Source organism: Neopelma chrysocephalum, unplaced genomic scaffold (genome assembly GCF_003984885.1).
Source record: "Neopelma chrysocephalum unplaced genomic scaffold, ASM398488v2 Primary Assembly neopelma1_25, whole genome shotgun sequence".
NCBI classification, from domain to species: domain Eukaryota; kingdom Metazoa; phylum Chordata; class Aves; order Passeriformes; family Pipridae; genus Neopelma; species Neopelma chrysocephalum.
Genome location: NW_020897694.1, coordinates 26,084,147 through 26,112,005, shown reverse-complemented (window position 1 = coordinate 26,112,005; position 27,859 = coordinate 26,084,147). Strand labels below are relative to the sequence as shown.

General features: G+C 37.5%; 1 protein-coding gene across 1 annotated transcript in view; it reads left to right on the top strand.

Moving 5' to 3' along the window:
• STK24 (serine/threonine kinase 24) overlaps nt 1-27,859 on the top strand; it is a 62,372-nt gene that overhangs the window by 2,393 nt on the left and 32,120 nt on the right. Inside the window, exon 2 of the mRNA XM_027675183.1 lies at nt 13,392-13,622. Within this exon, the coding sequence (XP_027530984.1) occupies nt 13,392-13,622 (231 nt within the window). The remainder of the gene's footprint in view (nt 1-13,391; nt 13,623-27,859) is intronic.

The following is a 27,859-nucleotide window of genomic DNA, read 5'->3' as shown; positions in this document are numbered from 1 at the left end:
AGTATGCTAACGTGGACAGAGTAACTTCTTGGCCCCTAAAAAGTCACTTGGAGGGACAACACTTTATTAATGCTGTTTGGTGTGAGCACAATAGTGTGTAAATAGAGCAGAGAAATGAAGGATTAATATCTTTCTCTCTGAACAAGACATCTGATCAATGTTTGAAGAGTGATGCATAAAAAGTGAGTGGGTAGAGAGTGAGCCAAGGAATGAAAAACTGTGGAGGAAATGTAGGATGGTGCTGGAAAGTTGTCAAAACCTGAGATTTGCTGTCTGCTGCCAAGTGGGCATGTTGTAACCTGAATAAAAACAGAGTTGGGTTTTGACCTAAATTTCTATGTTGTGCAGGTTAAGTTTGAACTGAAAGTTTTTGCTGTCATTGGTTTAAGGGCTCTGTGTAGAGATAAAGTTTGAGCGTGCAGTGTGAAGCTGCCTGATTGCTAAACTGAGGATAGGTCGTCTTCCTTCTTCATGCTTTACAGAAAGTGGCCTCACGAGAGTGCTTATTTGTCTGTAAATGTGTGACATTCCTGCAAGGCTGGCTTCGAATAAGTGTACATGACCTTGATTTTCAGACTGGCCTGCATTTCAAGGCTGTGATAAGCTTTTATAGCTTCTTTATGAAAGCTATATTTAAATAATCAAGTATTGTGTTTATAAAATTATGGTAATAAATTCCTGGGGTGCTTTTAAAGTTCTGTCATTTCTAAGACAAGCCTCTTCTGTGTGATAAACCCTTTTTTTATCTTTCAGTTTTTTTGGTAGCAATAACAGTGTTTATGCAGTAAGTTATTTTTATTCACTCTTCATTGTATTTTCAGTACAAGTGCTACAGGTTCTTCATGCAAAATATAAATAAGCATTGACATTCAAGCTGTCTTGCTTCAAGAAATGTTAAAAGTTTAACTAAATTTAAGTGGGAACTTGACAAATGAACAAAAAAGAAAGGTTGTTAAGTGTAAAGGCACCATTTCTGGCTCAGAAAGTGTCTGAAGTGTCAGTTTGCTGGAGATTGGAAGAGTTTTGGGAAATATGGCTGTATACTTGTCTGTTTTTGCACTGTTCCCAGGATGTTCACTTTTGACTGCTCTAGGAGAAATGTTTTGGCCTAGAGGATCCTTTGTTCTGATCTGACGTGGCTGTTCTTTTGTACTTCCACACTGTAGGTATTACTGTCCTTCTTGTTATAACTCATTCTCCCTTTACAATAAACTGTTTTAACTAATTCCCGTGTGAGCTCTGTGTTTGGGAATTACAGAATATTAGGTTGCTAAATCAAAGGCACTGGAAAGTCCACGTAGCTTCTGCTGCTTTTCATTTGCAGCTTCTGGAGGAGAAGATTAGTTTTGGAGATGAGTTTTCCCAAATTTGATTTTTTTTCTTTTCTTTTTTTTTTTTTTTTTTAAAGCTTGTCCTCACTGTTACTGTTTAGATTATAGTTTGATAAATAGTTTGCACTAACTTAGAGCACTTAAATATTTGACAGATCCTTGGTCTGTATGATCTTGGCTAATCAGTTTTAAAATATCCTGAGGATAGATGTCATGGTTCTGTGACATAATACAAGCTCAACCCTTGGGTACCAGGGCACAAGAGTTCTAAACTGTGAAAATGAAGGGGGCATCTTCTCACTGTATAGTCAAAGGCTGTGTCAGGGCTATGCAATAGATGTATGGAGCTGTTTGAGAGAAGTCAACTCTTGTTGACAGTGGAACTAATGATACTGGGAAGTCATGTATAACAACTTCTACTGAATATGTGGATACTAAGCTTTTCCTCAAACATGCCCAAAATCTTGCTATTAAGCATGTGTGGAGGAGTGAGAGTTGGTTTCCTTTGGGCATTGTAGCAGGGAGAGTTCGTAAGGATGCTGAGATTGAAACCAAAACACCGTTGAAAGCTCAAAACCCAATATTTATTACAAAGAAGTGGCCAAGTAAACGGGATCCCAATAGAAAGAGAAAAATGAGGGAAATAAGCCCTGAATACAACACCCTACTCACTCAGGTGTCACTTACGAGGTTATCTTACCAACTCTGAATGCCAAGAATCCTTCGTAGCAGCTGCGTTCTTGGAGGGTCAGCAGGCTCGCACATAGCGGGCGTCCCTGCAGAAGGCAACGTGGTCCTTCGTGTGAAGTGTAAGTCCCCCCCCGAGCACAAACCATCCGCTTTTTTATCCAGTTAATTGGTGACATCTACCTGGGCAGGTGTGGTCAGCACCACCCAGCTAGAGGCCTTCAGTCCCTCCCAATGTTATTTAAGCGGTGTCTCTTCTGCACATGCGTGTGTACTTTGGAATTCCCCCTGCGCTTGCGCGCTATACCTCAGGGGATCTTTTCGAAATGAGTCTGGGGGTGTACTTCATCACCCTCCTCTTCACTTTCTCCTTCAAATGCCCTTGGAAGGCGATCAGCCAATAATAAGACACCAATTAATTGTAGTTTGTACAAAACTTTTCCTTCAAGGACGAAGTTCCCATTTATCAGTGCTTGTTTTCTCATAACTTGGTAGGAAAAAGACTGAAAGTATCAACATCTAATTAACCCCTGATACAGGCATAGTACAAGTGACTTCTTGGTGGTGTGCTTTGCCTAACTTCCTAGGAAGTTGTTGTTGCAGGGGCAAGCTTCAGTTTGGAAAATGTTGTTAAATCCTTGTGCCGTTAACTCAGACTGTACAGTTAAAATTACTGCAGTTCTATTTTATCAGTCCTTAAGTCTCTTTGTTCTTTCTTTCTGTTGCCTTTGCAGGTACTTTTCTTTTAGGTGGAAAATAACTGGTAATTAACTGTAAGGTATAGACCGCTATGTCTTTGGGGAACAGTTTGAGCTACTTAGTTTTTTTATGTTGAATTCATCACTTCCTGAATATCTGAGGCATTTATTAGGACAGCTTTATGGAATAAGGATTGACAATAGCGAATCCTTATTTTTATGAATCTCAGTGTTTCAGCCATTCTGTGATTTTGATGCGATACACTTTAAACATGCTTTCCAGAGTTCTATTCAATTTTACAATTGTTTATATGGAGGTGAGGTGTGGTGTTCATTCAGAGGCAGAGAAGGTAAGGAAAGGTACTTCCAAAGGCTGAGCTTACAAAGTCTAGTTTTGGGTCTTTGTTCTGGTACCAGTCACATCCAAGGTGGTTGGTCATCCTTGTCAGTTAGTGCGTGACCAGTGTCAGCGTTCACCGTTTCTGTCTCAACGTTAGTGTCAACAGCCTCTAAGTACAAAAACATATTTCCATCCTGCGGCCTTCCAGAATAGGTAAATAGATACTGCTTATGGCAACTGTGTCTTTCAGGTGCCCTTATAGACCAGTCAGGCCAGTCATAAGCCATGGCAAGTTTCTTGTACCAGTTTCATGGTACCCTAAGATACCCTCTTAGTCAGCTGTCATCTTTGTTCCCCAGAGAGACAAAAGACTACTGATGTAGCGAAAACATTTAAATATCGGGCCTTGTGTTATGAGTGGTGTACAGGGCTCGATGTCAGCTTTTGCATGGTGGTATCTTTTGTGTTCCTGAAGTAGAAAGTGGAAGTATGTATCTTGGCTGCATTTTTAAAATTTGCTTAAATTCTTTTCATGCCCCCTTTCTTGGGAAGGGAGATAGGGGATACACCAAGCACTGTCAACAAGGCATCTAATATAAATTAATAGTAATATAAAATACTGCATTCATCCTATAATAATTTAGTCCCTGCTATACAAAAAAAATAGGCTGGAGAGGGTCCTGAGAAGGACCACAAAGATGATCAAAAGCCTGACACATGGGAAAAGGCTGAGACAGCTGTATTTGTTCAGCCTTGAGAAAGGAATGCTTAGGGGAAACCTCATCACCATGTTCTAGTATTGAAAGAGTGGCTGCAGAGAATATGGAAATCCTCTTTTTACAAGGAATCATGTGGAATGATGAGGGGTAATGGGTACAAGTTACCAATGGGAAGATTCTGATTGGACAAGAGGAAAATTTTTCACAATTAGGGCAGTCAGCCATTGGAATAATCTTCTTGGGGAAATGATGGATACCCCAAATCTGGACTCAAATTTTTAGATTTGCCTGGACAGGGTGCTGGACCATCTTGTCTAGACTGTGCTTTTGCCAAGAAATGTTGGACCAGATGTTCCTTGAGGTCTCTTCCAGCCTGATATTCTATGATTGAATTTGATCTGGTTTTTGCTTTTGCGATGATACACCTGCTTGCATTTGTGGAGTACTATTTAATTAATAAGTGTTCTGTGTGGCCATTTGTGTGGATGCAGCTATATAATCAAAACTTTTTTTACTTGTAAACTCTTCGTTAATCTGGGTAAGTTTCCATGTATTTGTAGGCACCTGAGAATTAATAACAGGGATGATACATAGGAAGCATCTCTTCGGTGTACTGGATTTGAGATGTCGAGGGAGAAATTCTTTAAGAGAATATTTAGTTTTATGAGAAGACAATGTAAGATAATAAAATTATATTATATGAGAACAGTCACAGAATGGTTTTTATCCTGGGTTTCTTAACCCATCATTAAAATGATATCTCTTTCCCGGTAGGGAAAGGTGTTTGTTTGCTTGAATGGTAGTCTTCAGCTTCTGTATTAGGAGGGGTTTTTTTGTACAGAGAATGTTGTGAATGTAGCGACTTTATTTTGCCAAAACTACTATTTCACCTAAGCTGATGTGTTTGTGTAATTTGCCTAGTTGAGTCTTGAGCCATGATCAGTATAAGGTGATGCTGCCATTCACAAGTTAGTTGATACTAGTAAAATCTGTTTGTTTTTCCTCAAGCTTGCTTTAAGCTTTAGTTTATTACCTGAAGTCAAACTCCTGGATGTGTTCAGCATGTATCGTTCCAAAAATCAGATAAATGTAGTCTACTTTTGAAGAGCTATTTTTAGTGAAATTGCTGTCATAAGCCAAAAATTAATTTAATTATTGGGAATATTTGTGCATGGAATTGTTCCCTCTTAGTGGACAAGAACAGATCTGAGAGTAATAAACGTTTAGGTTGCACAAAAATCAGACGGTGTTGATTCTATGTTAGTATAGAACCAAGAGCCTTCTGCAGTGTAACTCTACAGAAAGTGAGGCTTGAATCAGAAGAATTTTGGGAGTGCTTGTACTCCCCTCTTGTATTCTTAGTTGCTCTGCTTGGCAGCTTTGTAAGAGACATACATTTGGGGTTTCTGTCAGATAGAATGGGTGCAAGAAGAGTTACCCCTCGAATTGTGATTGCTGTAGGTCTTACAACTCATTATATTCCTTCTTTTCCTCTAGTAGTGTTAATGTAACATAACTTTCTAATTGCCTCTATATCCATTATTTATTCTGCCATATGTCATAATGTTATGAATTTCCACGAAGAACCACTACTTTATTTTTCTATTTATCAATAGCTTAGCTAATTAAGAGTGATTTTTACAGAGTTTTAGCTTTTTAACAAGTGAAAACAAGTGAGACATAGTTCTAAAACTGGTTGTGGGACTTTTTTCTTTGGTGTTGTTCTCTTGGTGTCTCAAATACATTTTGTGTTTCACTGCTATGCTGGGCCTCCTGATGATACTTGTGTGTTGTTTTCATTGTGTGCTCAAGGCATGGAGAGATTTTTTAATTGCAGTAATTTATGGTTTAAAAGTGTAATGGATGGAAGGGAGGAAGTCAGTTACAAATTATGCAAAGTTATAGTGATGTTACATTAAAAACAAACAAAACCGAGAAACTTCAGAAACTTGGCATATTTAATTGGAATTTATTCTTTCTGAATGCTTGTAAAAAGCAGGCTGTGGTTAGGTACCTGTTTATTTTGGTATTAAATTCTTAAGGTTGTACACTAAGCAGCTTTCTGAATGCAGATCTGAATGAAAAATATTAGAAAGTTTCAGAGTGATTTGTGCAGGGGACATTGCACCCAGAAAATGATATTGGTCAACTGGGAATTTGGAAGCATGCTTTGGATATCTGTTCTATTAATAAAGAATTTAATGTTTTGTATTCTGAACCTCAGATAAATGCATCTTTCTTTAAAATAAGTGGAAAGAATATTATACAAGTGCTGAGGAATACTTCTACGTTAGTCTAATTTTTGGCAACTTTTTTTATTCCTACTGGAAACATGCTTACAACCTGTTTCAATCTAGGTAGAAATCAGAACAAAGGAGTTGAACTGTGTGACAAATGTGAGTGTTAGGCTGTAGTGATGCATGCTATATGTTTTTGCCCTCATCTGTTTGTGACATCTAAAGTGATTGAGATGCCAAGTTTTACAGCTTTATTCTTTGCTTTCCCTCCCCACTATTGCAACCCACAGAATTTATGGCAATTGTTCCTTTTTACTGATAATTAATGTATTGTTATTCTTAATTCTTATTTTGGTATTTTTCATTTTTCCTAGAAAAAAGCCATTTCCTTATGGTAGTAAGTGTCTGAATTGCATAATTATAGTATTGGAGATGGAAAATGAGAAATATGGAATGTGTGTGAAAGGAAAAAAAAGGAAAGAACAATCATGCGGTACTTTTGATAACTGACAAATTCTCATTGAAACAGCTGGATCTCAGTTTTGCACCTAGTTATTACAGATGAATGCTTTCATTCTAGTCTTTGTAGTTTTCATTTGATGTTTTGCTAATAAGTCTTCTTAAAAGAAAATAAAACTCAGTTGTTGCTGTTCATGATAATGTTCATAAGGTTCATAACTATAAAATGACTATGCTAGTTCAGCTGATTTTGCTTTATTATTGATAGATGAAACTGATAGTTCAAGTTTTATTCCAATTTTAAGGCTTCCTAAAGTGTCTTTTTTTTCCTTCTTTACATAAAAGTCGCAGACTATAAATCCAAATATTTATTATATCTTGTCTTTTTGAGTTAGTTAGCTGCTCTTTGGAAGTACAGGTAGGGCTTGATACAATGCAGTAAAGTTGAACAATTTATTTTCTGTGTACTGCTTCTGTTTTATTTCAATTTCACACCAACTGCAGGAAATAATTTTGTGTGTTGTATCAGTTATTCATATATGGGGTATATATATTGCTGAAAACAAAAACTTGTGAGCTTCAGAGAAAGCTAAATGCTGTGAGTAGCAAAATTTGAAACTTCTTCCTGGAATTAGTTTTTCCCTGAAATAAAACCATCTTACATGTGTATTTTGGGGAGTTGGTATTTTTTTGGCTTTTTTTTTTTTTTGGTTGTGTGTTTGTTTATTTCCTGCCCCTGCTTTGGTAGCCCAGATTTGTGGGAGAGCTGCATGGTTTGAATTTGTGCCTTTTACCCAAATTTACAATGTGTCTCCACTACTGCCACTCGTGCAGCTAACTCTTTGGGGATCCAAGGGAAAAGGAAAGCTGCTTAATACTGGTCTGTGTTGAGGTGAATAGGCTTTAGACGGTTTTTGAAAGATTGCAAGTGGAAAACCTTTGCAGTTCTGCTTCTGAAATTGGGAGCTGTGTGACCAAAGATGACATCAACTGTGCCAGCTATTTCCTTTGACTTTAGCTTCCGAGTTCTCTGGGTACTTGGGCAAATTGCCTGTATGAACTTGTCTGCTAGATTTCTGTTCTCTGGTCTGACCAGAGAATAAATTTAAAAGAAAGAAGTTATATGCAGCATAAATTTCAAAATTTGTCTCATTTCAAAAGAAATTATGTATTTGTGCAGTAAATTTAGCACTAAAACTAATTCTTGGTGTGATAGGCATAGTGTATCACAGAATAGATGAGATTGTAAGGGACCTCTGGAGCACATCTAGTCCACCTGCTCAGAGTCAGCAGGTTGCTCAGGGCCACATCCAGCCTAGTTTTGAATACCTCAGAGGATCAATAACTTGCCTGGACAGCCTTTTCTAGTGTTGGACTATCCTTACAGTAAGAAAGGTTGTTTTTTTCCTTTGTGGTTTTTCATTTGTTTGTTTTTTGCTTTTTCTCTTTTCTTTGTAAGTTTACATGAAATTTCCTGAAACTCAGTTTCTCCTCATTGCATCTTGTCCTTTGACTGGACACCACTGAGAAGAGTCTGGCTTTGTGTTCTTTTCTCCTTTCCATCAGGTATTCACACACTATAAGATTTCCAATCCCCCAGGCTTCTCTTTTCAAAGCTGAAACAATCCCCAGAAAATTCTGAGCCTCTTCAGATGATGGTGTTTTGGGCTCAGTCTTGATAGGGAATGAGTACTGGACTGACTGATTGGAAATGGATTTGGTGAAATGAAAAGTATACAAAATGAGGTGTTAAAAGTTTACTGTATATTTCAAACAACCCAGCACAGAGAAATTACAGATCTGCAAGTCAAATCAATTACACAAATAAGCTTGAGAACCTGAATACAGAGATGCCTTATAACTCCTGCAAGTTAAAGAAAAAAATAGTTTTTCAACTCTTCTCTATGATAACTGGATGAATAGCCCTTCATAAAAGGAGGTTAGAAATAAAATTAGAATGAGATGCAGAAAAATACTCAGTTAAAGCTATATCTTAGGTCAAAATGGTTATGGATAAAGTTTGATCTAACTAGTTTGAATTTCAGTAACGTTTTCTGTTGAGCTATAAGGGGCAGTTAGTTCAGATGAGAATTAGGGAATCATAAAAATAAATACTTTGCAAGACGTGTAGTCCTGGCTGCAAGGAGCGTACTGCAGAGGTGGTGTCAGAGTGGAGGGTACTGCTGGTTTCTCGAGGATTGGTCTTGACAGTTGCTGACTGAAAAGTGACCTTAGCATAGAAAAAGGCAATGCATGCTGATTAAAATTGCTGATGGTACAAAATTTAAAGGCATCTGTTTCACTTGAGAGGCCATTACTGAACAACTACACAAGCTTGAAGATTGGAATTACTGAACAAAACAGCATGAAGTGCAGCTTGCCATAAGTATGAAAGATTACAAAGAACGTTTGCAATGGGCTGGGAGTTCATTAGTTGGCAATGCAGAGAATTAGGAAGAGGTGATTTGCTTTAGTTGGTTGCAGTGGAGTTTGAACCATGAGGCCAAATTGAACAAATAGGATCTGAGAATGTATTGCACTATTTTTATTCCGCGGAAGTGGGCAACAGTGTTGTTAGGTACTGAGAAGAGTTAATTTTAAATACAGTATGTTTTTCTGGCTGATTAAGGTCAAAAATAATGAATCCAATGTGGTACAAGTACAGAGAGATTACTCAAATTATTGGATGAATGGTGGCTTTGCTCATGGTGAAAAGGACTTTGTTCTGCGTGGCTGAACAAGCTGAAGATTGAGGCAGGATGGTTGCAGTTTGTGTTCAGAAGTGTGAAAAACTATCCGATATAAAAGCGAACTAATTCAAGTGTCTATGGAAATTGTAAATTCTGAAATCATTCTATCTGAACATTCCAGAATTTGTTTTTGATTTGCCACTGTGTACTCTGTGTCCCACTTGGAAGGAAATGTTTTAGTGATAGAGATCTAGCTCCTTATCAATGTCGTTAGCGTTACTCTTTTGCAGCAGATGTTCCAGCAGTATTTAGTGTTCTCAGTTACCTGAAGGCTCTTCTATCAGTTCCCTTTATTTTAATATAGACGGGAATAAGCTACATGCTTAGTGAACACTTGCAAAGAGTAGAGTCGGCAAAACTGTAGTGACAGTATTTATGGAAGACATTTTCTCTATGCAGTCATGTAGAGAGACTATTTATAAAGCTCTTTGTTTATTTTTGCTCTGCTGTAAGTATTTACAAAAACAAATAGAAATAAATTTGGGGAGAATCCTTTCCAGATGTGATCTAGGACAAATGAATGAGAATTGGCCACTCATGTACCTTCAAATTCAAGCAGTTCATTATGTATCGGAGGCCTGGTCTCTCCATTTTTGAAATAGAGAAGGTCATTAAAGAGAGACCAACTGGTAGTTTTGCAAAAACACGAGTTGCCAGTGCTTTAAGGATCTCACTTCAAACACTTGGTCTCCTGAGAAGAAAATTGAGACCTTCTTAGAGAGCAAGAGTGTGTTGTTTTGTTTGGTTTTTTTAAACAACTACTACCTTCTGTTGCTCAGAACAAAATTCAGGAATGGCAACTGTTAAATTAGAACAAATAAAAGAATTTACAAAAGTTCTGAAGTGGGAAGGAAAAGTTTGAGGTTTTTAAAAAATATTTAGTAATTTCACAAGGAACTTGGAAAAGAAACTCTTATTAATAATTATTTTAATCCTGTTAATTCCAGGTATTATTGTACAATTAACATTTCCAAACAACTGCAAAATTTTAACCATAAAAATTGAACAGCAACAGTTGTTCCTTGCTTCTTGAGTCCTCCAGGAGCAGATACCTTCCTTGCTTTTCTGGAGTTATTAATGTTCTTTTACAATTGTTTTATAAAACTGTCAGCCTAATACCAGAATCCCAAGAGCTTGACACTGTAAAAATGAATCTGTGATATTTCTGCAAGTCTCTGAAGGTTGTGGTGTCATGAAATAATGGGCTTTAATATAAGATTGCAGTAGATGGTTGAGGGGAAAAGGGAAAATAAGGGGTGAATACATACAGCCAACAGAATTCAAAGAGCTGGTGGCAGGTAGCCCTTCCATTTTTCTCTATATGAACAACTGCAACACACTGCAGCTTTGAGCTGTGCTGGCTTTTTGTCTCTGGAGGTGAAACATGGAATTTTTTAGGTATCTGTGGCTGGGAGTGGTTTGTGGCTTACCCAGATGTCTTTGTAATGATGTAACACCCGGATTCCTGTGGCTAGTGAATGGAACTAGAAGGCTTGTGAGGATGGGTTAGGCATTCACAGCTCTCTACAGCACATCATCTCAAATTCCAACACAGTATGTATGAAATCATAGACTGATAATTGATTTTCCACAGGGGAAAATATCTGGTGCAGGTGTTAAAGTTATTTTTATTCATGAAGAATTCTCAGAGAAGATTGGTTTGAATATTGACAACAGAGCATTCTGTGAGGCATGAGAAGAATCAGTACAGCATGATTTAGTTAGTAGTTTTGTGGTCTCTTAGAAATTATGTCCCAGGAGGTGTTGATAGGGGCTACCGTTTAGCTGAAGGATGACTACGCTTGCTGGAAAACATGAAGTGCCCTAATCTGGTTTCCAAGTGGGAGACGTATTATGTATGTAATATTTAATAGTGTGTAATAATATGTAAATTTCATTAAATCGAAATTAAAGGAGAAACAAGCTTCTTTTGGTGGAAGGGATTTGGATCTTTTGCTCTTCCTTTTAATGGCAAAAGAGTGATAACTCCCCATGTCCTTCTGTTTGTTTCCTGAAACTGACTTTGGATACAATTATGGATCAATAAGATGTAAAGCAGGGAGAGCTTCTTAGGGCTGGTGAAGTCTTGCAGTACACTTAGAGTGTTTTTTCTTTGGGCTTATCTCACCAGTGATCTGCTCCTGGGATGATTACCTGGAAGATATGATGTCTCATAGCATACTTTAAAGTATTAGAAGTAGTAGAGTACTGCCAGTTTGTGCCACATGATGATAAAATCACGTGTGACAAACACAATGCTCGCCTGGTCCTCAAAACACCTAATTCAGCTGTGCAATTCAGATATATGTAGACAAACTAAAATGTGTTCTAGACTATTTTCCTCTCGTGGCTGCATGGGTTAATTACATAACCTTTGGGACGTGAGAGTGGAGATAGGCAGAGGTATAGGTGGGAGAGGCTTCGTAAGCCAAATTTAATTATTAAAGAAAATGTTGGCTCAGTGCTTCTCAGTGGTAACCTAGAAATTGTCATTCCCCTCCTTATGCTTCTACGAAGTTTGACCAAGTATAAATGGTGGTTTATGCTTATTTAGGCATTACTGAATCTGGGTGCATTCCTCCCATTGTGGGGTTCCATTTCCGAAGGCTTGAGGTGGATGGGGAAGGGGTTACTCCAGCTCCAGGGGTTTCTTCAGGGTCCTGGATGCATGGAGGGGTTAGGTGCTCACCCCTGCCCCCATCCACGTGGTCCCATGGCAGCCGGAGAGAGACAGCACACGGGACTTGGAGAGGAGGCGAGAGAGAGAGTTTATTGTGGTTAGGGGTTTATAAAGCTCTTGGGAGGGTCAAAAGGGACCATGTAAGGTAAGGGGTCTTACAAAACACCAATCAGGCAGGGAACAGCCAAATAAGGAAGGGGTTAACAAGAGACCAATGAGAAGACTTCTTGATATCTTCTCAGGACATTCCTGAGACAGAGATAAGAACTGGCCATGGGGGATTTTGGGAAGAAGAAACATGAGTTAGCAGAGACCACAAAAAAGCCACCTTAAAACATGCTTAAACCACAGTTTTCCCATATAATGCAGGTTTACTGCTACAACTGAATATCAGTAGTATCAGTGTATTTTCACTTAACGTCACCATTTATAAACAATAACAAGTTTTTGAAGCATTAATTTTATTTCTTAAGGAAAAGATTCTAAGTAATTCTATCCTATTTTTCTTCATTTCGTGACTATTCCCTCTATCTATGACTTTTCCAGTTTAATCATAGAATAGTTTGGATTGAAAGGGACCCTTCCAATCCTCTATGGTTGTAATTTATATATTTTTTTGTCAGCTAAGAAGGCTCCTTGTGCTAAGATTAAGAAGGTATACCATGGAACTTATCATCTGTGCATTGAAAGTGAATAGTCTAAGAGCATCAGTATCGAACTGAATACTTGACAGTAGAGAAAACGCAAATATGGCAGAGTGGTCCACCTGGGTCTTATTTTTGCATGTTTAGGTGAGTGCTCATAGCTATTATGTGACTATTCAAATCAAGGAAGCTGGGAACAGGATGTTTTTTAGAAGTGAATGAGTTTACACAACTGGGAAAAGAAGAAAAAGATAAATAAATCCTTCTTGAGAAAACCTTGGGGTCAGAGATAAGGAGGAAGCATGGCAATTGAAGAGGATTGTTTGGCACATCAAACAAAACGAAATAGTACTCTGTGCACTGAACAGGGTGAATGAAATCCTTAAGAGGATGAGATATGTGAGAAATACAAAAGAGAAGGACACTGGGATCTGTGAAGGAATCAGTTTCAAGAGAAAAGGTTTGACATAAGGTTTACCTTTATTAGTAGTGGTGTTTGATCAATTTGCTTTTAATAGAAAACAAATCCTTGTAAGGATCTTTCATTCTGGGTGCCCTTTATTGGAAAAGAAGAAGAAATTGAAGGAGCAGCACTTTCTGTTGCCAGATAGGATAAAATCCTGACATAATGACAGTATTAAATTTGTACTTCATATACACAGAAGCATAAACCTTGCAGTGTGTGCATATAAGGGATATAGGAACAATGGGATAATTATGGAGATAGAAAAAAAGTATCTAGATAAATAGGAATGTATGGAATTTAAAGTGTTTGTTTCCTTCCAGAATATCACATTTTGTTTTAGTGTTACAAATACTGAGTAACTTTTCTCTTACTTTTTACAGACTCTGAAGGCAGATCCAGAAGAACTGTTTACAAAACTGGAGAAAATTGGTAAGGGCTCTTTTGGTGAAGTTTTTAAAGGAATTGACAATCGGACTCAGAAAGTTGTTGCTATAAAAATTATTGACCTAGAAGAAGCAGAAGATGAAATAGAAGACATCCAACAAGAAATCACAGTGCTGAGTCAATGTGACAGTCCATATGTAACTAAATATTACGGATCCTATTTAAAGGTAAGATACAGATGAAGGTGATTTTCTTTTGTAAGTAATTATTTTCCAAGTTATTGAATTGTGCCTGTTTTCATTGACAAGGTTTCAATCAGACTTTTGTTGAAGAAAAATATATTTATGTCCTTTCAATTCTAAAGAAAAAATGAGTTGCTATATTTTCTGAAGTAGGACAGAACTTAAAGAAAAAATTGCATGTCTTTTGATATTTTTATGCAAAAAAACTTTCGATAACATGAGTTTGCTAACCTCTGATTCTCTTAATTTTAGGAGAATGTAACTTGTGGTTATTTAAATTCTGAAAATTTAAGCTAAGTCTGCATTTGAGTTGTCTAAGTATTAAAAGCAATGTAGTATCTGCTGTTCTGTGAGGCTTGAAATTTTTTGTCAAGTTTTGATCATTAGGGATCAAACCTAAGCTATTAGGTTGTTTTTCTGAGGAGACTGAACCTAGACTTTATCTGATTTAAAAATTAAAATCTAAAAGATAATTTTTTGCACTTCAGCCGTAAGTGAAATGATGGAAAGGGTTTCCACTGACTGCCTTCTGAATCTGTTTCCCTTCCATCCCCCTGCCATATTATTAATATCAGAGTTCAGTTATAAGTGGGCCAGATAGTTTTTTTTTGTTTGCTTTTTTGTTTTGGTTTTCTGTTTTTGTTTTTAATTGGTTGGATGTAGTGATTTATTATGTCTAGAAGGTAGTGAAAATATCTGGAAGCTTTTGGTACTGCTTTATTTCTTTGGGCAGACTTTGTTCTCATCTGGATAGCTCTTTCTTTTATGACAGTGAGATGGCAATCTAGATAAGAGATTGCTGTCTTGGCAGGATTTTAAGTTAGAAATAGGCAGAAAATACTTTAATTTTCAGTCTGCTTTTGCTTTTGTGGCAGCATTCTATTTATCAGCAAAATCAAGAAGGTTCTGAAAGGGGGACCTTGTTTTATCTCTGTATTTCTGAGACTGCCAGTTGGTTTCCAAAAAAAAAAAAAAAGGACTTTTTCTGAATCCAGGAGATGAGTTGCTTAAGAGAGAGACAGTTTTTTCCTTTCTTCCTTGTGCTCTGAACCAGTTCACTTGGATATCTTATCAGTGAAGGTCTTTGTGAATGGTTTTTAGACCTGATAACTTGTTAGCGAAACTTAACTTAGAAGTTATGTATAGTTTAGATCTCAGAAGCATTGGGAGGCACTTAATTGAGCACAGTAAACTGAATAAATTTTTCTTTGTGGCTTCTATTACTACTTTTGCAATTTCTCAGTCAAGGATTGATAGTTAAGTGAAGTACGGCAAAAAGGCAGAAGTGGTATTTCTCTCCTGGACTGTCTCTCTGCTTCAAATCTGTTCATTTTAGAGGAGGAAAGTAAGATCAGAGAATGGTTAAGGTTGGAAGGACCACTGGTGAGGTCATCTTGTCTGCCAAACCGGTGTGCAACTAGCCAATAATTAAACACTTGAGAGAGACATTGATTATTTATTTCAGAGTTGCACAAGCCTGGGTGCTCCATGGTATTCCATAAATCAAACACACTGTCTATCAAAACCTTTTAGTATCTATACATTTTAGCAAACAAAGGAGTTAGTGTTCATTGGCTACAAGTTACATAGTTCTCTTATTAATCACTATTCTACTTTCTATTGGTTAAAGAGTTGCATCCCGTGCTAGTTAGTCCACATGCAGAGTCTTTGTCTTCTTTTGGATTGGTGGTTTCTTGGGTCATTGGTCACAATCTCCCCCTGCCAGAATTACCTTTACCCAGCTTGAGCTGATTTCAGCACAGTTGCTGAGTTGGGTTTATCCTTTTCTTGGGAGTTCTGCCAGATGTCTTTGTGGCCCATAAATTCTGCATTCTTGTGTCCACTTTCAGTGGTACATCCTTCTTCCCAAGCTGTGTTAACCTCCCCCTATGTCTGAGATCACTGAAGCATGTCAAGCCCTATACCTTAACTAGAAAAATCTGCCAAGTAATTTGTTTTTCTAACACATGGGCATCACTTAGAGCTTGCTTATTAGCTGCTTTCTGTTTTACAGAGTAAATCGCCCTTCTTGTTGATTAGGCTTTAGAGTATATCCATAAGCTCTCAACTCCCCAAGACTGAGCTCAGTACGCTCCGAGTGTTGCCTCACATAGAGGCAACTCCACCACTGCGCCTTTCGTGGTCTGTGTGTCCTAAACAGCATGTAGCCCTTCCCTGCGACATTCCAGTTGTGTGAGCTGTCCCATCGTGTCTTGGTAATTGCAGTGAGATCAAAGACTTGCGACTGCACAGACATCTCAAATCCCCTCTGTTTGTTCCCCATATTGTGTGCATTGGTGTACAGGCACTTTATAGAGGTATTTGAATGTGTCGATATCCCAAGAGGGCCGCAAGGGGATGCCCCATAGTCCTCTTCCCTTTCCCCACTTTTCCTAGTTTAAAGCTCACTTTACCAGGTTGGCCATTCTGTCAACAAAGGCTCGTGTGCCCCGTTTCATGAGGTGGGTTCTGTCTCTCCTAATCAGCAAACAGGGTCCCAAACCAAAATCTTGTTGCCAACACCAGTGACACAGCCAGCTGTTTACTTTGTAAATCCAGCTAGTTCTCTCATCATTTACCCTAACTGGCACAACCAAGAAGAACACTACCTGGGCTTCCAGACCCTTGGCCACCATCTCCAGAGCCCTGAAATTGAGTTTGATGGTTCCTAGTTACCCTTCATAGAATCATAGAATCAACTGGGTTGGAAGGGACCTCTGAGATCATCAAGTCCAACCCTTGATCCACTACCTCCTTGGTGTCATTTGTGCCCACATGAAAGACCATCTAGGAGTAATAGTCAGATCTTACAGGATAAGTGAAATAGAATATAAGAAAAAGTCTGATGAGAATGCCACTTAGTAGATTTTAAAAGGTATAATAACAATGGGGTTGAAAAAGAGAATCCAGCGTTCAAATATGAACTAAGTGGATGTCAACATTTTGTGAAGGTCATATGGCAAATGGTTGCTTTTCCTAATTGAAGGTGAGAGAAGGCTGTAGGGCTCTGAATCCTGAATGGGTTTGGCTGGATGGAAGTGTCATTAGTGATATTTGTGCTTATTGTTGTGAGGGGGACTCTCTGATAATACTTGTAGTCTTCCACATCCCTTCTTCTGCCAAATGCAGTAGCCTATGAATTTTTCAACTTACGTCAACTTTCTAAGATACTGTATTAATAGTGTCTATGTATGACTCAGTTACTTTTGGAGTGAAGTGCAGCTCTTTTTACATGTAGGAGAGTGTACAACAACTCATGTTCATTCATTGCTTTAGTTCTTTGTGAATGTATGTTGTTTGCAAGACACTTGGTACTACAGAACTTTTGGTCTTCAAAACAAAAACCTCATGTCTGTATGCTGTTAAAAATTGATATGTGGTGGTTATTAGCTGATGCTGAAGTGGTAGAATGCAAATGAAACATTTTACAGTTCTATTTGCTTTCTAAAGTAAGAGTCAGGGCTTGTTATTGGATAGCAATGATATGTCATCATATACATATATGCACACATATACTTAAAAAGGACCATATTAATATTTAAATGAATTGGTTAATATTTTTGACTAGAAATCTAGGTTTATTTGCTGCAAGTCTCTGATGTATTTGAAAGCCAGGACTGTCATATGTAGTTCTAAGGGTCTGACCATCTTTTAACTCTGTTTCTAACAGTGTAATAATCCATCACTGAGAATCTTCAACACATTAATCTTCCATGTCTTGAGCGATTAGAAGACATTATTTCTTCTGTGATTGGACAGTTTAGCACTAATTACAGGAAAGATTAATGTTTTCTCACAGAATAAACTTCTTTGAAGTAAGCAAGTGGGACAACAATAGGATCTTAGAGTACGTTGCCAGCCACTTCACCAATTATTGTTCTCTAAAGTCTGTGCAGCCTGATGCGTACTAACCATGTGTCTGGTGGATGTTGAAAAGAAAGAAATACTGTTCACAGAGAACCCTTAATTTGACTTTTCTATACATAATGTTTGGTTGACAAATTGAAATTGTTGTCGGAACTGTTCCCTCTCATTTTTTTTTCCTTCTGGCTCTAGATCAGTCTTTGTTTTCCAAGGTGTCCTGTGTATCATTTTGTGAGCTGTAGAAGTGTCTTTTATTATGTAGTAACTTTTTTTCTAAGTACTTCCCTGGCAGACAGGTTTCAAGATATTGGGAAAGGAAATTTTCTGTCTCATTTGGGACACTGTATACTTGATGATTAGTGTTTTATGTCCCTTCCTAGAACAAGTTTCTGTAATTGCGGAATACCTGATCTGTCATCCTTTGAAATATTTGACAGATTTTAGGAGACATTCTGTATTTTCAGCAAAGGTGGTTAACGGACACTGCCATGAAGTCTTTTATAGGTAACCAGAATGTTTTGGGCTTGGGTTTTTTATGTCTGTTTATTTTTTGACACCTGAATCATCTGTCTTTGGGAAATCTTTAAATTGTTCTTCATTCTCTGCTGTTCCACACCGTCTTCCATTAAACTATGTCATTATACATGCAAGTGTGTTCAGGAACCTGTTGCTTGAAATTTTAGAAAGCTTGTATAATACCACTGTATTTGCTTGATATATATGGAAGTACAACTTGAAATAAGAATTAAAATTCAGTGAGTTAATAAAAGCTACTTAGTTCTAGAAATTTACTTTTTAAAAAACTATTTCATTTCTAGATGCTTTCTAGAGTAGGGTGATATACCCCAAAGGCTGATTAAATTTTCTTATTCTACAATTTTTTGTATATCCTTATTTCCTATTTTCAGAAATGTGTTTGCTTTATAGCAATTTTTTTTCATATCCAGAGAATAAGCCATATGGACCTGTTTGTGTGAAGTATTGCTGCTTTAGCACAGTGAGTCTTAAATAAAAAGCAGCTTATTGCTCACACAGAGCAAGTCTTGCATTCCCTCTAGACTTTGTTCTTTGCATCTGTTGTTGGAGTTTTGTGTGTAGTTGCTATGGTCAGTTCATTCAAACAGAGCAAAAGCAGTACTGAAGTGGGTACCAGTCATCCTGAATGTAAACTTATTTGTGGTACATCTTTTTGACAGAAATCCAAAGATATTTATGTAAAACAGGAATGGAAATGCTCTTTTCTTAAGACAAAGTATTTTTAAATATGATGTCTTCATGTTGTCATTCTATTGAAACAAAGGTCTTTTGTCTACTATTAGGATATAGTAAGTAACTGGAATGCTGCTCTTAAAGCATATTGCAGTGTCATGGTTTATATGGGTGCAGATATCTACAGGGATTGCTGTTCCTTATCTGCCGTGGTGTGTTAAAAACCTGTATCAGCATTCCTTGCTGTCTTCCAAAAGAAAGGTTCATCTGTTCCATCTATGATCTGATTGAATGCTCCATGGATAAAAGAATTATAGGTCCTTTTAGATCTTTACAAAATTAATTCTTGAAACTTCTCTGGGTCTGTTTACTTCTTTAGATTTTAGGTTACAGCATCCACTGCCTTCCTTGTAATGGAATAGGGATTCTTTGTTCCTTGTTAATTTTTTTTAATGTATCTTATAAAATTGTCTGAAGTTGTTTGCTGTCTCTTCTGAGTTTTGCCATACTGTAACTCTTTAAAAGTATTGTTATGCTACTTACTTTAAAAGCTTTTATTCTGTCTAGGAGCATGTCAGCTCTGCTTTTTGCATCTTATTCTGCTTTACCAATTTTTCAATAGCTAGTTAGATTTGGTTCCACGGTTGTTTCTCCTGTCCATTTTAGGCCATGTTTTTTGTAATATGTTTTATTTCCAAGATTTAGATGCCTCTCTGATGATGTTTCTTCAGTTTTGTTGATAACTTTAATTGTTGCTTTATTATAACTTCATAACATTTATATATTTCTTGATCTTGTGTTAATATTTAGAAATACCTGAGGAAATTAATTTGTCTTTATGTTTAAAAAGTGGAAGCTAAAGACCCTTGACTTTTTTACATATATGTATATGTGCATAACTCTCAAAGCTGAGGTTAATATATGTATATGGACAAAAACTGAGATCAATGTGTTATATATGTATGTATACATTAAAAATTCCTTAATTTCCTTGTTTTAGACTTCTATACAGAGGAATATAATGGCAGAGCAAGTGATCACTAAGTAGTTTCATCATCCAGTGTAACTAGGTACAAGTGATATCAAATTGGTATTGAACTAGTCTTATAGGGTGTATTTTAAAAAATATTACTGTCTAAGCTTGTGTTTCTTCATCTTCCAAATGTATGTTTCTAGCACTCTTTGGAGCTTTTGAGATACTCTCTTTTGAACTATTTAAATTTTTGACCCAAGTAGAATAAGACTTCTAGTTTATTTCCCTCCTTCTTTCGCGCAGACAACTTCCAGTTCTATAAAATTATTTTAAGAATTCTTTAAAAAAATAGTTTATAAGTAGCAGCAATGCTGGTAAAGGGCATAAAGGGTAGCTGCTGATAGTTTTCACTTTAGACTTTTGTTACAAACAAAACCGTGTATGGCTTTTTATTTCATGTCTAGGATATAATATACCTACTGTTGTAAGTCAAGCTGATGTTTATATATACAGGAAGAAAACAGAAAATAGCTTCTAGTTAAATTTTGTGAGTAACACAGTGTACCCTCAGGAAAAAAACACATAGTTTTATGAAGTTTGATTAACTGAGCTCTGTAGAAAAATTAGTTCTGGCAAATGAACTTCAGAAAGAAAAAATTCTTTATAAAAACAGTGTTTCTGAAAGGAATCTATAGTTTTAGGTAATCGGATGAACATGAGGTTGGTAAGTAGTGCTGTGGCTGAGCCAAAAAAAATCTTGTATTGTTTACGGCTTTGGTATACACAGCATTAGTGAGACCATTCTTGGAATAATATGGCCAGTTCACAGTGTGGCTGGAAAACTGCAATGTAGTCAGTAAAGAGCCTCAGGAACAGCTTGGGGTTTGGAAATCTTGTATTCCAGAGGATTACTGAAGTTCAGGCTTGGTTTTGTTTTTCTAAAGAGATGATTGGAAGTGACTCAGTGTGTATATATGAAAGCTTTTCTGTGTTTAAGTGCTGATAGTTTAGTGCTTTCTGTTATGCCAAAATATGACAAGATGTATTTGCTGAGTGGTCAAGATAAGCAAATTTCATCTGATAACCTCACACACTATTTTAAAGGGAAGATAGCTTAAATATTGGAAAAGCTTGTATGAGGTGAGTTTTATGTCACTAGCAGGTTTTTGTTTTTGGTCTTTTTTAGATCAGTATTTGCTGAATTCTCAAGGAGAAAAGACAATCCAGAAAGAATCATGTCTTGCCAATACTACCTAAGGAGTCCTTCTCCTGTGCCTTTTGCAACCGGACTTGTCTATCTCGCATTGGCCTTTTTAGCCACCAGCATGCTTGTAGCAAATGTGGGTAGAGTCCTTCCCAAATCTTCATTTGTGACACCTAGCTGTGATGATGATTTGCTGATTTGAAAGAAGCCTAAGCTTGCACACTTTAGGAGACTTAAGAACACTAATATATGTTCAATAGTCTTGCCTCAGCCATCTAGGTAACTTTGTGGGTGTTTATGTGTGACTTCAGTAAGTTTTAATTTGATGTTCTTTTGCTTTACAGGTTTAACTGGTTTACTTTAACATTTATGAGCATCTCTGAACTGATGTGACCTTAAATGTATGCTGTTGGTCAGCCAGAAGTTAATGGACTTGGTGCATTCTGTTGTCATTTGATATAGCAAGCAGCTTTTGGCAGGTTTCATCGTGCTTATTAGGGTGGAATAGAGATTTTTCCCACTTAGCATTAGAACTGTAGAATGCACTGCAACAGGGGCTGCTACTTCAGTACAGGGAGAAGTGAATGTGTGAGTAGTTTCTTAATGTTCCATCATTTATGCTGTGTGGCCAGCCCTATAACAGCAGCTAGTGCTCTTGCAGACTTGACTCTTTGCAAACCACAGTCCTTAAACTTTGAATGGAGGTTAGAATCATAGAATCATAGGATTGTTAAGGTTGGAAAAGACCTTTTAAGATGAAGTCCAACCATCAACCTAACACCACCACCACGTTCACCATGAAACCATGTCATCATGTTTTTTGAATACTGCCAGGGATGGTGAGTCTGCCACTTCCCTGGGCTCTCTGTTCCAATGCTTTACAACCCTTTCCATGAAGAAATTTTTCCTAGTATCTAATATAAACCTCCCCTGGTGCACCTTGAAGCTGTTCCCTCTTGTCTTGTTTCTTTTTACCTGGGAGAAGAGGCTGACCTCTGCCTCACTACACTCTCCTTTCAGGTAGTTGTAGAGTGTGATATGGTCAACGCTGGGCCTCCTCTTCTCCAGGCTAAACAACCCCATCTCCCTCAACCACTCCTCATCAGACATGTGCTCCAATCCCTTCACCAGCTTGGTTGCCCTTCTCTGAACTCATTAAAAAAGAGGTGTAACTATCTCTCATTTTGCTTGCTACGATTGCATCCATGTTGTCATCATTGCATTTTGTGAGGGGTTGTGGCTTCTCTGTTCCCCTGACCAAAGCCAGATGGAATTGTTTTATTCTGTAGGAGTTCCTGCAGCTGAAATGATAGGAAGGCTGGGAGTGCAGATTCTCTGTTATTGTGGCAATGACAGAAGAACAAAATGAAGCCCAGGTTCCTGTGAGTCAGTCCCTATTCTGGTATGCTTGCTTTGCTTCTGAAGCTGTTGGTACCCTCCTCTGTTCTCACTAGTTAGCAATAGCCTTTAGAGAAGTTGCATGTGTGTTGCCTTCATTTGTCTGTAGTAAATGCAGATGTGACATCTGGCTGGACAGCCCAGAAGGAGGTAGCAAGAAGGATTGTGTAATGGTTCTGATAGGCTCTCAGATCTAGTCAGTCTACTGGTTGAAAGAATTGAGTTTTGATTGATACAGCTCCTAATGGCCATAATAAGACTAAGATAAAAGGATGCCAAAGAATCCATAAACTCTATTTCTAGCATGCGTGGTTTTGCTGTGAGGCTCTGTTTTCATATTTAAAGTAGTTTGGTCCCTTCTTATTTCCAGTTGTTACCTTGCAACTCTGAATCTTTGTGGCCTGTCGTCTTTACTACTTCTGTCTCTCCCTGTAGTCATTTGCTGTGCTTCTACTGAGAAAAAAGTCCCTTGTTTGCATTATCTTTATTTAAAGATACCGTTTTGAATTGTGACTCTAGAAACTTGTCATTCCACTACTTTCCTTTAGCAGTCCAAGGGCTTATTATCACTTTCTGAGACCTGCATCATATTGCCCTATTTTTCCACATCTGTTGAAAAATCTATCTACTAAACAAAGGTGGGTTCAAGAATTTTCCTGTTCATCAGTTAATCAGTTAATTTCTGTTAATCAGTTCTGCGCTTTCTTTTATGGCTAAATAATTCTTACTGTACAAGTGTATCAAGATTGGGAAGCATCACTAGTATGTCTCAAAGAAAATGGAGAGTTTGTACTAATTATGTTTGTATAATGTTTGAATACTTAACTGTATCATGTCATTCTGATCTTCTTTTAAATCCAAATTTAGAAAGCTTAATGTAAAATATCAGTTCTTGAAAGTAATATGTTTGTGTTGTGCTGCCTCTATACTGATCTGATTGCTGACTTCTATATGGTATGAAATACTCTGTGCATAATTTCACATCTTGGTAGCTGTCTTTAGGCAGATCTAACAGGTAGGAAAAATAGGCAGCAGCAGTATCTCGTTCCCCACCCTGCTTTCATATTCCTGCCATTTTACTTGCGTGGGATCTGTTGACTGCATAATGACTTGGTTCACCTGGGAATCAAGCTTCCTCAATGTCTTCCGTTCCTTCCAGAAATAACCTGGCTCTTGAAAAGACCAAACCCCAAACACTAACAGATGAGCCAATTCCGACCCCTGGCTTCGGAATTGCTAGTTCTGGTGAAAAAAAAAAGTTTAAAAAATGGTAGAGTCAGTTGGCCTAAAAACTGGGGGAAGTAGCTGTAACATGAGGTGTTTTATTTAGTTTGGCCATTCAGATCAGAAGGACATGGCATTGCTTTCTAATAGTATGTGATCTTGTCTATGTCAAATGTCCTTCTGTGTCTTGTGCGTTAGCTGATACACTTGTTGCTGCAGGCCTGAGATATCTGAAAAGGGAGTATTAGTATGGCATCAATGTGCAAGTTTTTTGCTGCTGCAGCAAAGGGGAAATCCAACTCTGCCTTGCAACAGGGCCTATTTGAACTTTCAGTGAAATGGTTCAGCTCACTGAGTAGGTCGGGGACTAATCACATTTTTTTATTTGTATTTTTATTGTTTGAATTTTTTTTTTAAGGGTGGGAGGATTGTATACTGACGGTGCAGACTGGTCTATGCTTTTAAGGGAGCACGCACTGTTCATGAAGCTTCTTTGATTAGCCAACAGTACTGCTGAAAAAAGAGAACATGTGTATGTATTTGTGCTCAGGTTTAGGTGCATTAGTTTTGTGGGCTTGTTCTCCATTTTGTTTTCCAAATAGAGTTCCCGGCACAAGGCTTTTCAGCTAAAATGTGATTTTACTGCACCATCAAATGGCTGCCAGTCTGTTGATCTGATGTTCTCATGAACCTCTAAAACATTTGCCATTTTGATTGAAAACTTTTTTACCTACCCCTGTCATAATCTGGTGCTCTTATGTAGTTATATAGTTACTGTGTTTGTGTCATATCTTTAGTGTGAACATGAGGTAGTTTGTGTTGCTCAGTTACCTTTCTTTTACTTAGGTATTCTTTGGCAATTATGCAGTTCTTTGGGTCAAATGAATTATTCTAAATCTCTGTATGGAGATAGTTATATAAAAGCAGAAGGGAATTGTTCTTTACGTACATAAGGGAATATTATGGTGTTTTGAAGAGCATGTTAGTAAGCATTTTAAAATGATTAAATGTAGAACTTTCAGGAACTTTATTTTGAAAAAGTTGGTTAAACTCAAAAATACTGAACTTCAAAAGGGAAATTTCACAGTGTACAGGTTTATGGACTGTGTTAGTTCTAAAACATTGTGGTTCTTGTATTCAGAAGCCAGTGTTTTCAAACAAATTCTTAAGGTTCTTTTGGTCTAATTTTCATTATACTATTAAATTTTAAGCTCTTGTGTAACAGTTAGGATAAAAATAATCATTTGGAGGTGCTGAGGTTTTCTCCCTCTCTGCTTTCTTCAACAGTTCCTTGAAACTGCAACTTGTAAGAAAGAACAGCATAGAGGAGGAAGGTTGAATGGAAATGAGTTATGTGAATAGAAAGTGTTTTTATTTTTTACCTATAATTAGAAGTCAGGGTAAGAGTTGTAAAGAGAAAAAGTGGAAAATAATAAGAGTTTTGCAGAAAAATTATGTGTTTTACAGGGTCTGAAATGATGAGCTTAACAGAAGTCTGAGTTGAAAATCCTGAGATATTCTAGGGTTGATTTGTACAAGTTCATTAGTATAGTAAAAGTTTGGAAGAATGATTGGCCTATGAGTGTTCTGTAAAGGGAGTAGTGGAATTTAATAGCATTGTGAATGCAAAAGGGGTAGGGAAAAAGGATTAAAGCTTTACAGGCTGCAGAGCAGGGGTGCAAAAGATCTTGGAAGTTGTGATAAGTGGCAAAAAAAGGATTAAACCGATGGGTGGACTGATACTTCTGCTAAGAAGTAAATTTGAGTTGTACCTTTCATTTTGAATTTAATTTGATGCAATGGGTAAACAGGAACAGATGTAAACATTAAAGCTATTGTACTTTTGGACAATGGAAGTGAAGGGGTTCTTGTGCATTGTATTTGCTGTTGGAAGTTTGTTTCTGGTATAGAGAAGGGAGTAATTCATAAACACGCTGAACACTATTGAGGTGAACTACTCCAGTGAAAAAGGTTTGAGATACATAGGTGACATTTTTTGGGGGGGAAATTACTAATCTCAGTATTCACTGGATGCAAAGTTCATTTGTTAGTTCTGCTTTAGATGTGGTGCAATTTATCTGAAATAAAGAATTCTGTGAACTAGTGCTGATTTACTTCTGCTTCTGATTTCATGATTTGCTTTTACTTCTTATTTCCCATTTTGTGACCTGGTACAGTTCATTAATAATAATTTGATGTATCACTCAGTAAAATTCAGTTCCATAGGGAGCTTTGATTATGGGTTACATTTCTTGTATTTCTTGCCTTCTCAGTGACTATTCACAAGAGGTGAGTTGATGGAATGTTGGGATTCTCATAAAACCACATAAGTCACTCGTTAATCTTTGTCTGCCTCTATAAATGGACTTCCTGGGAAATCTGCCACAGATTGCAGTTAGTTTTTTTCCCCCATAAGGCAGTGGTTCAATAGATGTGGTTATGAAGTAGTTATTTTCCTGGTGGACAGGGATGGGAATGGAAGGATGACTATTGTCAGCCCCACTGAGTAATCAAAAATGTAACTGTTAAAAGGATAAGGGTTGTAAGAGACTAGATTTTTTCACTCTTCCACCAGTGTTTTTTGAAGCAAGAAAACAGAAAATGGCTGTAGGCAGGTGGGAATTGAAAGAATATGGACTTGTGTACATTTAGTGTTCTGAAGAAGTGGTTACCCACTCCTTTATGAAATGAAATGTGTACTATTCTTCTGTTGTTGTGTGAGTTTCTTGTGTTTACTAGCTAGGGACTGGTTTTGCAGCCAATACAAGAAAAACGTGTCTATTTGCTTTTATTGTAATATACTTTGGTAGAAGAGTTATAAACCCAGAGCGCCCATTAGTTTGCAGCTCTGGGAAATCATGTGCTTAATATGACATGCCTAGGCTTGTGACAGCTGGGCTATAAGGAATCATTTCTGTCGTGGAAGGGCATGTGCCCAGGAAATGTGCCAAAGAAGCCGTGAATATGGACACTGTTAGAGATGACTCACACAAGGGAAAACATGGAGCTTGTGGCTTTAGCATGTTGGCATGCAAACACAAAAGTCTGCTAAATGCTCTGCAGAAAGAATCTTTTGTCAATACCATGACAGAACATTCATTGTTGTTTTTATTCCTAGCAAGTGGTTCTGCAAGCTCTGTTACAAATAGCTTATGGCAAAAATGGTGCATTTAAGGATTAATTGTATACTGCTGTGGTAATTGCAAGAGGTAATTGTTGACGAGTGTCTGCTGCATTAAATTGTAGAATACATTGACTAGAATGTATATCTAGAAATGAAAATGTGATGTTTTTTTCTTGAAATCTGATGAAGGCAGGAGTTTCAGAGTACTGGAAAATTATTCCAAAGGCAAACAGCTTCTTTATACATATATACATGCATTAAATACTGTATACTGAGGCGGTCCTGCTTAGTCTGAAAAATCATGTTACCTGTGTTTTTCATGGAGTTCATAGTGTCCAAACTTGAATGAACAGTTCTTCTCTTTCCTTAGTTTCTGTTCTGCCTTGGCTACCTGGCAGATGCCTTTATTTTTTCCTTTGTGGTTGAACATGTTAGATGGCTGACAAACCTTGACTAAAGGACATAAATGCGCCACATGCAAAACCACAATGATTTCTTTGATTGCAGGGACCTTTTGGCCAGCTTGCAGTAAGGACTTGTGTTTAGAAGAGAACCTTTGGGCTCATCTGTATCTCCCCTCAAAGGGATGGCAGCCCGAGGACAGCTAGCATTCATCCTGACGCCAAGAGACTTCAAAGGAGGTAAGCGCCTCAGAAATGCTCCCCAGACAAAATACTTATCAGTCCTGCACCCCAGCGTGGTAATATTCTTTACTACACCATTGCCATCATTCATGGCTCCTTCGTGAAAATTTTTTCGGAACTCTATGGGGCCTTATCAGCTGCTTGCAGCCCCCTTAAGATTCACAGAGATGTCCATTGCTGTCAGTCATCCTTGTCCCCTTGCTTAAGAATGTGTCCCCAGTGGAAGGGAAAAAGACATTTTAAACCTCTTGAGTTTGTATTCAGACATGTGCTCCCCTCCTTCCCTTACATTTTTATTTTAATGTTTTGGATGAGGTTCAAACTTGAGCTTTTTTTAGTTCATGATCCTTAAGGTTAAAGTCAGAGGGAAAAAAAAGAAACCAAAACCAAAAAAAACCAACCAAAACCAAACCCTGCTCACTCCACGTGATTTTAAAAACTTTTTTTTTTAATAGATTTCTGAATGATTCCTTTATATCCAGATGATTTCCACTGAAATATTTTTGTGTTTGAATTTCTAGTGAGCATTATTCCAGAAAAGTTTTGTAGAAATTAATTATCGCTTTTCATTTTCCTGGGGGA